At 45.1% G+C, this 14,377-nt stretch overlaps 1 protein-coding gene across 1 annotated transcript in view; it reads left to right on the top strand.

The window, feature by feature from the left end:
* The window catches only part of LOC118408897 (mitogen-activated protein kinase kinase kinase kinase 5-like), a gene marked incomplete in the record, with an annotated part of 44,880 nt that extends 34,387 nt beyond the window's left edge, over positions 1-10,493 (top strand). Inside the window, 5 exon segments of the mRNA XM_035809794.1 lie at positions 579-647; positions 3,238-3,330; positions 3,790-3,860; positions 5,365-5,420; positions 7,484-10,493. Of these exon segments, the coding sequence (XP_035665687.1) occupies positions 579-647; positions 3,238-3,330; positions 3,790-3,860; positions 5,365-5,420; positions 7,484-7,571 (377 nt within the window).
* Positions 10,494-14,377: the final 3,884 nt, after the last annotated feature.

Genomic DNA, 14,377 nt, shown 5'->3' with positions numbered 1-14,377 from the left:
CTGTACTGGGTAGGATGGCACCCAGGCCACACCCAAACTCTCAGCATGCAGAAGAAGAAAACTGGAAGCCCCATGGGAGAACAGTTCTTTTCTGTTTGCATGGCAGTTGTCTGTTTGGAGAGTTTTTTTTGTCACAGTAGGTTTTAGCTGTGATGTGAGAAGCATGAAAAATGTTCCTTGACAAAATGCCTGAGGAAAGTTGATCCTGTAGTAAGCATCCCCAACTTTTATGTTGATAGGGAATCAGTTTCCCTTCCAATGGCAATTCAGTCACTTGTCAGACTGGCAAGTTGGGCAACAAAGATTAGTTCTTGATATACAACTAAGTGTTTTACCTATTTTGGTGACTCAGGGCTATGCATTTGGTTGTGTAGAGATTTGTTATCCAGCCAGGACTGGTTAGCTGTTCACGGAGACTGGCTGGCTTCACAGGGAGGGCACAGACAAAGTGTTTCTGGTAGCTGTAAGACGTTTGATGGTGATGAAGACGTTTGTACTTCAGGTGTTTCTCACTGTAAGACATTTGGTGATGATGAAGATGTTTGTAACTCGGGTGTTTCCCTGTGTTCCCTCCCCAGGTGAGAACCAGCTGGACGTGGTGAACGTCACACAACTGGAGAAGGACACAGTTCTGGTGGCCTTCGACAGTAAGTCAGCTCTCTATTCTCTACATGGTGATGTGTTTGGATGTTTGTGTGTGTCAGGGACATGGCTCTGATGGCCTTTGACAGTAAGTCAGCCCTGTCTTCTGTACATGGTAATGTGTATGTGTGTGTGTGTGTGTGTGTGTGTGTGTGAGAGCGTGTGTGAGCATGTGTGTGTGAAGGACACGGTTCTGGTGGCCTTCGAACAGTAAGTCAGCTCTCTCTTCTGTACATGGTGATTTGTGCGTGTGTGAGCGAGCGAGCGAGTGAGCGTGTGTCAATGTGTGTGTGTGTGAGCGCGTGTGTGTGTGTGCGTGTGCGTGTGAGCAAACGAGCATGTGTGAATGTGTGTGTGAGCGTGTGTGTGTGTGAGCGTGTGTGTGTGTGTGTGTATGTGCGTGCATGTGTGAGCGAGCGAGCGTGAATGTGTGTGTGTGAGCATGTTTGTGTGTGTGTGTGTGACCGTGTGTGTGTGTGTATGTGCGTGCATGTGCAAGCGAGCGAGCGTATATGAATGTGTGTGTGTGAGCATGTGTGTGTGTGTGTGTGTGAGCTTTGTGTGTGTGTATAAAGGACGGTACTTATGATGTTCGAGAAGACATTAGCTTCATCTGTAAATATGCACATTATGTGTTGATGCCACCCACGCATCACTGTGTGTCAGATTTATAGTTCCCAACCCAGCCGTGATGGTGCGTGTCATCAGAAGGGCCTGGCCCTGCTTAAGTACAGGGTTAGGGCAGCGCGGAGAGGAAACTCATGTATGTTTTATGGCACAGAGCTACCAACTGAGGGTCTCCTGTGTGATCCCACATGCCAGCAGGCATATTGTCTGGCCCAGAGGCCACATCAAGTTAAATCCTCTGGTTCTCGGATTTTAAAGTAGATTGCTAAATTGCACGCTCAGCAAAGAAACAGAAATGAAAGACCATCTACATTTTTAGGGAGTGAATAAACGTTTGGGACCCCAGTTTTCACACTGCAGCAGAGACACCTAGCTTCAGTGGGCAGTACTGCAGGTTCACCAAAATGTTGGCCTGATGTTGAGTCTTTGGTAGTGTACAAAGAACTTTCTTATCTAGTCAGATTCTTAGGTCATTTCAACTTGAAATGGATCAGAGGACTGATCGAAAGCTTGTTAGTAAGCGCTTTATTTTGTGTACGGATATAAAGTTTCAAAATTGTAACATATTAAATAGTCAGATTCAAGTTTAGCTTCCATCCCATTGTTTAAAATGTAAATGCCTGATAACCAGAGACCTGCCTTGGCTAGGCCAGAGCACAACGTGTGCAGTCCCAGTCTTGGAAAGTCGTGACGGTACCACCCCATTGTATGAAATACTCTTTTGTGCATACCTGCACTGGTGCAGGTAACATTGAAAATTACCTGCTCCAGACAAATTTCACCTGCACCACTCTGAATTTAGGAAGTATGGATTATACTAAAATTGTTCAGGAACCATTGCTAGATTTGCAGTCAATGCAGCTAACAACAATCCATATACACCTACGTCATAGGACATTTATGTATAAAACGCAGTACACGGACCAGTGCAGGTAGACACCAGAATTACCTGCACAGTTTCAATTTTACCTGCACTAACCTGCTTATGCAGGTGGTATTTCGAGCCCTGTATGCTAACCAGGAACTGCCTTGGTTTGGCCGGAGTACAGCGTGTGCAGTCCCAGTCTTTGGAAGTCGTGACGGTACCAGGCCGACCCAGGCGACCCTCATGCATGTTTCATGTCCTGTGCCACCCGCTGCATTATTTAATCACACATAATGGGTCCGTGGGTGGCGGAGACAGGAGCTGCAGGAGTGTTGGGTCATTGCTCTGACCATGGAGGTTACATGTATATATATACATGTATGCTTCATTGTGGTTTGCTATAAAGCAGTTATTCAAGCAACTGGATATGATTTTGGAAACGGTTAGACGTTTCAGATTGTATCCAGTGTCTTTCGTCAGTAACACTGAAGTGATCTGGAAGAAACTGGTCTTTTATTGTTATACCCTAACTATGAATAAAGACAATGTTAGATGTCCAAAAAGGGGCATTGTAAGACAAAGTCAAGCTGAAGACAATTGAAGGCAGATCTTATGACCTGGATGACCATCATTGTGGTTGTGGTTGATGTGATTGTGTCCTGAAGCAGAAGTTGTAAATGAATTTTTATTTTCCTTATTTTGGAGATGAGAAAAAGTTATTTCTATAAGTTACTTAATAATGTGTATCTCAAACTAGAGGTGTCACAAAATTAGGCTTTTGAAAATATTACATTGTATGTAAAAGTAGGCTCTCAAGGGGTTTTGGTAGCCATAATTATGTTTTGTGTACCAGGCAGGAGGAGGCTGTAGAGGTTTTTAGGTGGTTTAAAGTATTGTGAACTAGAAGGCTGTGATGGGGTTTTGGGGAGGATATACATTTATGTATTGTAAACCTGGGGAAATGTTTTGTTTACCAGCAGGCTGTGATGGCAGTTTTGTAGAAATGATTTGTGTACCAGAAGGCTCTGGTAGGGGTTGTGAGTGATTAAAACTTTGAAAGGCTGTGATGGGGTTTTGCTGACATGTGATTTGTGTTCCTGCAGGAGAAGTGAAAATCGTGAACCTGTCAGGAAAGCTGAAGTCCAGCAAGAAGCTGGCGGCAGAACTGCACTTCGACTTCTATACAGAGAGCATAGGTACGTACTCACTCTCTCATTCATTCACTCACACTCTATCATTCACTCACAAACTGCACTTCGAATTCTATACAGAGAGCATAGGTACGTGCGTACTCACTATACAGAGCGTACTCACTATACAAAGCATGGGTATGTACTCAATCTGTCATGCACTTACTCACAAACTGCACTTCGACTTCTATACAGAGAGCATAGGTACGTATGTTCTCACTCACTCTATGTCATTCACTCACTCATTCAATCACTCACACTCATACTCAGTCATTCACTCACTCTTTCATTCATTCACTTATTTCATTCACTCATTATTTCATTCACTCACAAAATCACTCACTCACTATACAGAGAGCGTAGGTATGTGCTCACTTAATCTATCACACACTAACATATCCTCATATGTTTATGCCTTCAACTTGTTATTGATTGTTGTTGTTTATTGTTTACGTTGTCCTGCAGTGTGTCTCCAGGACAGCGTGCTGGCGTTCCACAAACACGGGATGCAGGGAAGAAGCTTCAAGGCCAACGAGGTAAGTCTGGAGGTTTGACATCTGTCAATCAAGACTTAGCCATCTCAACTTTCCTTCCTTACAATGGCACAACATCCTATATGCGTGTTTTACACCCATGATTTGTAAGATTTTCAGACTTAGATCGTCCAAAGAACCCAAATCTGGTGCAGAAAAGGTGGGCACAAACAAAAAGATAGATTTTAGAAATGTTAAGCACAATTAGGACAGTTGTAACAACCAGGACTTAGTGCTTTTATCCAGCCTTCAATCAGTCAGTTCTTCGTTCCTCCATGTCTGTTCATACCTTTACTCTTAGTGATCTTTAATGGACGACAGGTTTGAACAGACCAAAATTTGAGGATTGTTCAGGCTTCGTTGTTATCCTAAGATTACCTTTAGCTCTTTGTGGTTCCTTCCATCTGCACCTGAGATTACCCATAGCTTTGCATTGTTCCTCCCATCTGCACAAGGTAAAACTAGGTCCTTTAGAAGGCTGTGTGTGGATCACAGGGCCCCTCCTCCCACTGAGCGCCCTTCACCGTCCGTTGTGACGGCAGAGGAAAGCCGATAATGAGGCGCTCACATGGAATCCTCCTTACCACAGATAAAGCAGCCACACTGGCTTTTCAACACTGCACGTCACGGCTGGGTGGCAGAGTCCTGCCTTTGTGGGAGCAAGGATATCATACAATACATACAATGTACATGTATATAATAGTGATGATATATATAGAGTTCTTGGGAGCATCTGATGTTCTCTGTGGACACGTCACACTGTTGCTACTTTGTACTCTGTTGTTACACTGTTTCTACACTGCTATGATGTTGTCACACTGGTGTCACTTTGATGTCACACTGGTAACCCTGTTGTTAGATGTCACGTAGTTGCGGGTGTCTCCAGCACCCTGTATAGAAGCCCTTTCTAACATGAAAATCTTTTTACATAATCTTAAATGCCAAATTAAACAACGAAATAAACAGTTTGGATGCCAAGTTTCAGGTGAACTCAAATTGCTTGTCCTTTGCAGCGCTCCAACCATTTATTATGGCAGATGCCCTCCAAGTCCTACCATAGATACCCCCTAACGACTGCTGTTTATACAGTAGCTCTACACTGAGTTCTTTACTTCACCTCAGGACAGTTCGTAAAGTCTTTGTCGGGAGGCCCATTACAGGGCATCTAGAAGTAAAACCAAGACTGTCATTTGCGCCCCGTTCTCTAAAATTACTGTACCACAATGCTAGTTAATCAGTAATAATTGTTTATTTGATTACTTAGTATGTCTAGGTTGTAATCTGATTGTCGCTGAATTTGTCAATGTTTAACGTCAATAATTATGGATGTTGTGTCACTGTCAAGCGATCATGTGACTGATGGCGCAATTCATGTGTGATTTTTTATTTCATATTGCTGAGTCAATCAAAAATATAGCTGAATATGAATCTGCTTGTTTGGGATGAACAAAAATGTACAGTTGTGGACAGAACAGCTGCCCTGACCAGGCGTTCCCTTCCCCTGCAGGTGACGCAGGAAATCTGTGACAAGAGCCGCATCTTCAGATTGATTGGGTCCGACAGGTGAGTCCGCAGGGGTCAACTGAACAGTCTTCATTTCTCGATTTACTCCTTGAAGACATGTAGGGTGTTAGAGTTTGAAAACTTGTAAGGAAAGTACTTATAAAGGCGATGGACGGGAGACCTGGCGCATCCCCGTCTTGTAATTAGCCAGCGAAAGGGTATGTCACCCCGTAAGGAGTGGTACAACCCCGTCGTGTGTAAGCACGTTAACCGATGACGATGATGATGATGATGTTTATAAAGACGATGTAAAGAGAATGGATACCCCCCACCCCCCATGACGTGATGGCTGGAGGCCGTCGCTAACGCTGGTGTTCTCCTCCCCCCCAAGGCTGCCGATCTCCCTCGGGTGGGCCGCAGACCCCCACAGACCCCGGCTCCAGCTCTCAGGGTGCTTAACTCAAGCCTGTCGCTATGAAACAGCCGACACGTTTGCAAATAGACCAGTCAGGGTTAGACAAGTTTTGCAAAATTCACTGGCCATATGTTGGGCAAGTCCATATAAAAATCGAACCAACTTTTCACTGGCCCGAAATTTTAACTACATATTTCTCTGCAATTTTACTTGCAGCAAAGAAGTCCTCTCGTTTTAACAATGGCAAATCCTAATCTCCAAGCAGATCCTACGGTAGCATAAGATAGTATCAATAGCTGGCAGAGGAGTGAAGCCGGCTTAGGAGTGTGTTTTGCTACTGGAAATCTGCTGCCACTGAAACAGGGATGAGCATTTCTATTCAACAATGGTGTTGCTGCCCCTCCCTGTCGCCATGTGCTAATGATTTTACGAGCGACTTACGCTGGGACAAAGTCTGTGACCAGCACATGTCCCAAGGCAAATGGACACCTTTTGACTGACTACACTCCTTGGCCAGTTTGGTACCTTGGTATCTTATGCCATTGTAGGATCTGCTTGGAGATTAGGCAAATCCCATGGGTAAATCTGACCAGCCCCTGAGTAAGGACATGATATGCACTTACTCGATCAGCCTAATTACCCGGGCAATCGTGTCAGCAAACTTGTCTAACCCTGTCAGAATGTGGGTTGCCATGGCAATGGAGTGATTGCCAGAGTTCTGTGTCCCGTGAGAAGGTTACATGCATGTGAACTGTACATTTGTAGGTATTAGGGGAGCTTTGGGAATCCTAATGTCAGTAGTGGTGGCGTGGTGAGTCCTGTGTGTTCATCAAACTTGGGCTGTCTCCTGGACTCTTGGAAGGAAATTTGCTTTTTGGGAGGAATAAAAATTTCATTCCGTCCAAAATGTCTGCACAGGATTTAAAAATGTATTTTCATAAGCTTAAGTTGACAGACATAATGATAGAAATTAACGACTTTGTGCTTGCAAATTCCAATCCAATCCAGTTTTGTCTGTGTCAACATTAATCTTGGTTAATGTTTACATAGAGAAGTGGGATGGGCAAGAACTGAAGTCTGGAGACCAGGGTTGTAGCCAGCACCCGTCCTTCCATCCTTTGAATTTTGCAGCTGGGGACGGAAAAACAATTTGCCCATTCCGGCAGCTGTGTCGGACGAAAATTGATATGTAAAAATATGATGAAACTGTCTCCCCTTTGTAATGTTTCACCAAAACAGATGCTATTAGTCTTCCAGCAAAATTTACACCTCAAAATGCAAGGTTAGTGTTTCAGAGGGGAGTATAACCCTGGCCCCCCCTAGGAATGTCACGCTTTGGGAGCTTCATAGGATTGAAAATTGAGGGGACGGAAAATGACTTCAGGCTGGCTACAACCCTGCTGGAGACAGCCCTGCATTGGACAGATGTACTTTTGCACATGTAAATCATGGTGGCAGGTATCCGTAACGGTGGCTTCCTGGAGTCCTTGTGTGCAGTTTTGTACATGTAAGCCTGATAACAGATGTTAAACATTGCCTGCCGGGTGACCTAAAACTGTAAAATCAGAACTCTCTGCAAGTGTTCCCACCCAGCTGATAAACAACCCCCTGACAGAGAAAGTTGACTGTAAATGTAATGCCCCTTTATGTCGTATGAAATGAAATGGAAAAAAAAGAAACAAATTTCATCTTTTCTCTTTCATTCCAGAATGATCGTCTTGGAAAGCCGTCCGTCCGATGACCCCACGGCGCCCTCTAACCTCTACATCCTGGCAGGTCATGAGGCAACCTACTGACCTCTGACCTCTACATGCGGGCAGGTCATGACGTGACCTGCTGACGACCCTGCCCAGTACCGGACCTGAAACCAATGAAAATGACACTATATATATATGATATCCCTTTATGTACATGATTGACAACTCTGCCGTCTGCCCCTGCCCCCTCCTGTGGACTATAATCAGGGATCGTGACGCCTTACAAATGTTACAAATGCTGCCTGTCGAACCGTGCCATGGACACTGCTTCGCTCTCTGCAGCTGCTCCGTTTTTAAACAATAAAGTAAGACTTGTGGACTGTCCTGCCTTGTGCTATGCAGAAGAATTAAGAGGCTCGTTTGACAGCCAAGACAGATAATCGACTTTCCTCACCCTAAAACTCCTAAGCTTCAAGTAAACCAGTAGACAACTAGACTCTCTGCACACACCAAACGCAGGAACAAAATCTGGTCCCACGTTGGACACGCCGAGTCAGTCTGTGCCGTAGTTCTTCCACATTCGACAACCCCTGAAGGCTGTTACCTGATGTTACATCACATCTGTCTGGACCTACCTGCACTCTGGGTGCCTCCAGAATCTTACCTAACAGTGTCACCTGCTCTGCTCACCTGTGCAAACTGAGGCAGCTCCTTGTGCCTCTCTACATCTCAGCAAAGGACAGAAGTGCACAAGCCAACACAGCAAGAACAGTGCTGCTGCCAGGAGGGGAGTCAACACAGCAACAATGGTCAGAGCCACTCACCTGTGACCAAGTGGGTGATGTCATCGAGCTGCAGGCTCCGATTGGCCGAGGACGCAGCTGTACTAACAGCAACAGGCTCTTGTAGCTGGCACAAGCCACCGTGAGAGGGTGCTTTCACGTCACGGTCTGGAGTGGGCCAACGTCACTAACATCACATCCCAGGGTCTGGAGTTGGGCTAGCCTCACTAACATCACATCCCAGGGTCTGAAGTTGGGCTAGCCTCACTAACATCACATCCCAGGGTCTGCAGTGGGGCAACCTCACTAACATCACATCCCAGGGTCTGCAGTGGGGCAACCTCACTAACATCACATCCCAGGGTCTGCAGTGGGGCAACCTCACTAACACCACATCCCTGGGTCTGAAGTTGGGCTAGCCTCACTAACATCACATCCCAGTTAAAGAAGGGCAAACATCCCAGTACTGACAGTCAAACCTCACATCCCCATTCATTCAGACCCTTGTACTAGTGCCTAGTGGTACATAAGTCAGCAGGTTTCCTTGCTGTTTTGGTAGCCGGATGTGTTTTTACAGGGTGGAGTTGCTAGTCCTCCTTCCCCTAGAAATCAACTCTCAGTACAGACGCTGTATAAACTCACCAACACCACTTCCTAGTAAGGACCTACCAACCTAGTCCCCAGCTAGACCTTCTGGTCACTTGGGGAGAAGGTGGGCATAGAGAGGGTTACCTGGGGAGAAGGTGGGCATAGGGAGGGGAGATCTGCATCCAGTCTATCTGGTCCATGTGCCGCATCCATCAGCAGTGCTGGGTGGCTGAGGGACGTCCACCTTCAGTTGTCTGGTCCTTCTGTCAAACACACAGCATGACATTTCTCTCAAAGCAAAGAAGGAACAACTTTAGGCCATTTGTCTGCCACATCAAGGATTGAACTTCGGAGAGCGCTCAGTTTGTTGCACTGGTTTGTAGAGCTCACACCCAACATGCAACAGCCAATGATTGTACTTAAACATGAACTTGGAAACCTGACGTCTGCAAAGGTCATCGTAACAACATTTATGTCAAATGATTGTGGAAATGATAGCAACAACAACAAGATCAACAACCCAAATAGAAGGGTCTGTATGGGGCATGGGGGCTGTATATGGTTTAGGGGGTCTAAATATGGGGTACAGGTGAAGACTAAGTGGTGTGCCTGTATAAATTTAAGGGGGGATGAATTCTATGTGACAGTTTCACTGCCAAGTGCCCGGAACTGTGGGGGCTTGTGAACTGGACAATGTGTTGTAGTTCACCTGAGTTTCACCTGGGTTGCACCTTGTACCTGCGTAGTTCACCTGGGTAACTTACACCTTGTACCTGCATAGTTCACCTGGGTCTCACCTGAGTTGCACACCTAGGCATGCTGTCTTTCAATGAATTCTGTACAGAGCCTTGTACTACAACTGTATAAATGAATTGATGCAAGTGTCTATAGCGTTACATGAGGGCTTTTCCAGAAGAATATGATGATCTTATTTTTTGTCTCCAAGTTGAACTGTAGCAGACTCTTTAAGAATAAAGTGCCACTTTCTTGAGTCGGAGACTGGAAATGTAGCACCCGCGCCCGGGAAAAACCGGGCATGTTTGGCAGAACTGCTGCCCTTCAGTGAGCAGTAGCCTCTAACAGGATCCACGGAGCACTGAAAACATAGTCGAAATTGGCCAAATACTATTACATGCCAGAGGAGTTAGCTGGTGGAGGAGTACAGTTTGCAACCAACGGATATTATTTTGTGCTCTTGTGTTCGGCCAAGTTCTACTGTTTTCCCAAAGTCGCAAACTGTACTCAGCCTGCCAACTCCTCTAGAAAGTTATCTATTTGGCCAATTTGTACTACTTTTCCAACGGCCTGTGTAGCCTGGTAGAGGCTACAAGAGCAGCACTGCCGGCTCGCTTTGCTGTTAGTCTAGTGTAGAAGTTATGTTCAATCCGTATTGTTGCCTCTGTACATATTATTATGCATAGTATCTTAATTTAGGTTAATAATGGGGTAACGAAAGAAAATTATGCCTTCCACTTTGTTGTATCATTATTATTATAATATAATTATTGTTACAACCGTGTCCATGTACTGTTGTGTATATGGTGCCGCGCTATGAGGAAACTTTGTCTGCCTTATGTAGAGCCTGGGCATGTTTCACAACAAGTCGGGAGGGCGGGGAAAGAAGAATTAAAGTCCATGTGAACATACTGAACGGGAGCGCTGTCGTCACTGGATCTTTGATTGTTTCAGTTTATAATAACAACAGTCTTGCAAGTAGCCAGGGCTACTTGAATTGTACCGTAGTTTACAATGAGGAAATCATTAGCATCATATACATTATGTACATTACTGGCATACATTCTGATGTTTAAAAATGATACATTACATTTGCCTATCTTCACTGACAATCCAAATACATCATAAAATGAAACGGAGTAAGAGTCCAGGGAAGATAATATTCTCTTGAAGTTTACTCCCTATGTTACAGTGTTGCTTCTAATTGTAATTATGTAGGAGTCTTTAGAGTGGTTCCTTCAGTTATATTGACTGCTTTCCAAGAGGGCCTTTAGAAGAAAACCATAAGAAATCAGGATACAGAAGAGGATAACATTAAGTTTACAAATCATATACATTCTTATGTATACGCCAAATAGTCACTCCAGTAACAGGATATGATTTTGAAAACGGTCAGACGTTTATTTATATATATATATATATATATATATATATTTAAGAACGTAGTAGTCATAAATAAGTCAAAACCATGCTTTTTTTCTATGATATATATACTTGGCATGTGCATGACAAAACCTTTACGCGTAAGTTCCCACACCGTCAACCTACGTCTGAAACTCAATGATACTGTCCCAGACACCCTTTAACCTTAAACCTGCCATTTCCTTGTAACCAGTGTTAACGTTTGTCTGAAGTTGAAGGTTTGTATGGAGATTGAGAAGAAGACGAAAACTCGATGTTCTCCCAGCAGCTCGCTGTTGCTGTGAATATTCTATCTTCCGTTCCCGACATCTTCAGTTGTGTATCCTCCACTCATAGAGTTGCAAACTTCTTTGGCAAACTATTACTATTATTAAAATCTTTGCGTAGGTCCCATTGAATTAGCCTCTACCAGGCTCTGTGGATCGGTGGTCTTGGACAAATAGATCCAATATTACCACCGATCCACGGAGCCTGGTAGAGGCGAACCCCAGCGTACTATTGAATCTATTTGTCCAATTTCTACAATTAGACCACCGATCCACGGAGCCTGCCTGGTAGTGGCTACCATTGAATGTCCTTGGGACTTGGCCTACATGCCGATTTTGCCATCGGAACATCTGCTTGGAGAGGAAAGTGTCCGCTCCTGTCCTCCAAACGTGTTTGTGGCTCTGATGACGTCAGGTTGCCACGTCGCCTCTCCGATTCACCTTTACCTGCTTAGAGGCAGATAAAAGGGAAAGTGCGTCAGGTAAAGCCGCAAATCATGTGATGACAGATCTTGGCCTGTCCTTGGCCTTAGCGGCTTTATCCAGGCGCCTCTCCGATAATGGACAGATTAGGCCAGCCTCCACCTGGCTTTTCTTGGGGTGGGGAAGAGGGGGGGTGGGGGTGGAATTTGGCAAAGGAAGGGTGAAAATTTGGCCAAGAGAGTCATTACGCGCAGAGGGTAATATTTCCAGCAATGTTTTTTTTCCTCATACCTCCATTTGTGAACATTACAACTACTTTACCTGCCATGGAGTCCAGCAAAGTAATAGTATAGATCTAGAATAATGCACCCCTGTGTGGGCAAATAATAACCATTTAGAGGCTATAATCTACTCTCCAATCAGAGGTTAGGCTCCGACTGTTTGTTTGTTTTAACGTTTTTTAGTCGTTTTCATCGGGCTTTCTATTTTGTATAACCTAGGTTTTGCCAGTACAAGATACAATACAAAATAGCCTGATAAAAACGACTAAAAAACAGCCGGAGCCTAACCTCTGCTTGGAGAGTAGCTATAATCCCCTGGCAAATTTTCTTGCCTCTAACCAGCGAGGATAGTCCGGGTGAGACTAGATAATGGCCGGATTCGACAGAACTCCGAGGTTTGATCCGGAGTTTGGATCCGGAGATTAGATCCCGGCCCGATCCCGGCCCGAGTGGGCGGGAGGATAAAGGGGATGACGCGTCACGCCTGCGTCACACCTTGCGTCATCTGGAGACTGTTTTTCTCTGGCCGAACTAGCAGCACCTGTGCCATACTCAAGTTCCCGGTTAGCCTATCGGGCCTCTGCTACCGTGTCCAACTAGCTCGTAGAAATGGAACTGAATAAAGAAGTAAGCCGGGTAGAGAACTACACCAGTGTGTTGCGCGCTGTTCCCTAGCCGACTGTACTTCTCTGGCCGTCTCACTCCTCCATTTGTTCCATTTCTACTTTTTCCAGCGACCCACGGAGTCTTGTAGAGATAACTGTCCAACCCGCAGCAGCGTGTGGTGTTTACCTGCCTGTGTACGGGACACGGCGCATCCTGGCGCCTGCACCAAAACATCCGCCTGCTGGGTCTGGGGGGAGGGGAGGTACTAGTAGAGGTTTATCTCATATGAAAAAGTTTCTACCAGACTCCATAGGTCGCTGGGGAAAAAAAACGTAGAAATGGAACAAATAGAGGAGTAAGCCGGCCAGAGATCCGTGGGTCGCGCGCTATTCCCTGACCGGCTTACTCTAGTCTGTACCAGACTCCGGGTCGCTGGAAAACCGTAGAAATGGAACAAATAGAGGAGTAAGCCGGCCAGAGGAGTGTAGCCGGCCAGGGAACAACACGCGACCTACGTAGGTCGCCTGGCCGGCTCACTCCTCTATTTGTTCCATTTCTACGTTTTACCAGCGACCTATGGAGTCTGGTAGAGACTACTAGTAACTCTGAAACGGATTAAATAAATGTAGAGTGAGACTTTATGACGGAAATACACTAGAGTCTTACTTCAAACATGTCGACACCCCTCAGTAGGCTTTTCTTTATGAAAAGCTCCGGAGCTTCTGTTCATGAATAGAAATGTACTTTGATGGTTGTGAGCAGTCTCTATGGAGCCCCGGCTTATGCTCAGCTTAATATGTTAAACATGACAACAGTGATTACAAAGACATCTTTAACACCAAGCTCCTCGCAATACAGCCCCTGGCTGCAAAGAGTGAATACTCGGCCCACCCAATACTAAAATAACGAAAATAATCGATCAAATTCAGGAAACAAATCATAAGTTATGCCTGTGCAATAGTGTCGAAGGCGTAACCTTGTCTTTGTTTCCATGGCAACTGAATCACATGTCGGGCTTTGTGTGGACAGCCCGACCTTCCCGTCTGTTCTCAGGGTCACGGTCAGGCGCAGTGATGACGCACATGCTGACGTCACGACTCCAGAACTGTCTATACTCTAGTCTGTTCCGGCAAGGAGGTTTTATTATATTGATAAAACTTCTTTGCTTCCTCACCATAGTCTCCAAGCAGATGTTTTGTTGAAAGATAGTGACGTGTTCCCTATAACAGGTGGTTGGTTGTCTGGGAAACTTGGCCGGCGGTCCCAAAACGTCTAACTTAGGGTCTTCCAGTTATCAACTTAAGAGCTCAACTGTGTCAAAAACCAGCCGGAGCCTAACCTCTGCTTGGAGACGGGAGGGAACACGTCACCATCAATCCTCACACCTCATTTGCTGCTTTCGCGCCCAGAAGACGGATGACGACAGAGGTCAGTGACCCCGGCCTGAACCTCTCCTGAGTCCACATCTATCTCTGCAACAATAGAAACACTGACGCAAATGTGCGGGTGGGCAAATCAGTCCGCATTCGCACGGCGGAACACTCAATATCAGCAAAACTATTAACCGTATTGAAAGGAGGTTATTGTTTCATTTGATTTCTGTATTCATATGCGGATTTAAATCCTATTTTTAATGCGTAATAAGTGTATTTTTATCACTTTTCGGTTGTGATTTAGGTAACTTGGCCCCTGAAGAAGGTTTAAATAGAACATTTTATTCTTTGTACATTTTGGGACATATCTTCTTAGTCAGACAGCGCAGAGATTTATTCAAGCATTCTTATTAACTCCAAGTAGACCCT

The sequence above is a fragment of the Branchiostoma floridae genome, chromosome 1 (assembly GCF_000003815.2).
Source record: "Branchiostoma floridae strain S238N-H82 chromosome 1, Bfl_VNyyK, whole genome shotgun sequence".
NCBI lineage: Eukaryota > Metazoa > Chordata > Leptocardii > Amphioxiformes > Branchiostomatidae > Branchiostoma > Branchiostoma floridae.
The sequence above is the reverse complement of the archived record's forward strand: the minus strand, read 5'-3'. Positions and strand labels throughout refer to the sequence as shown.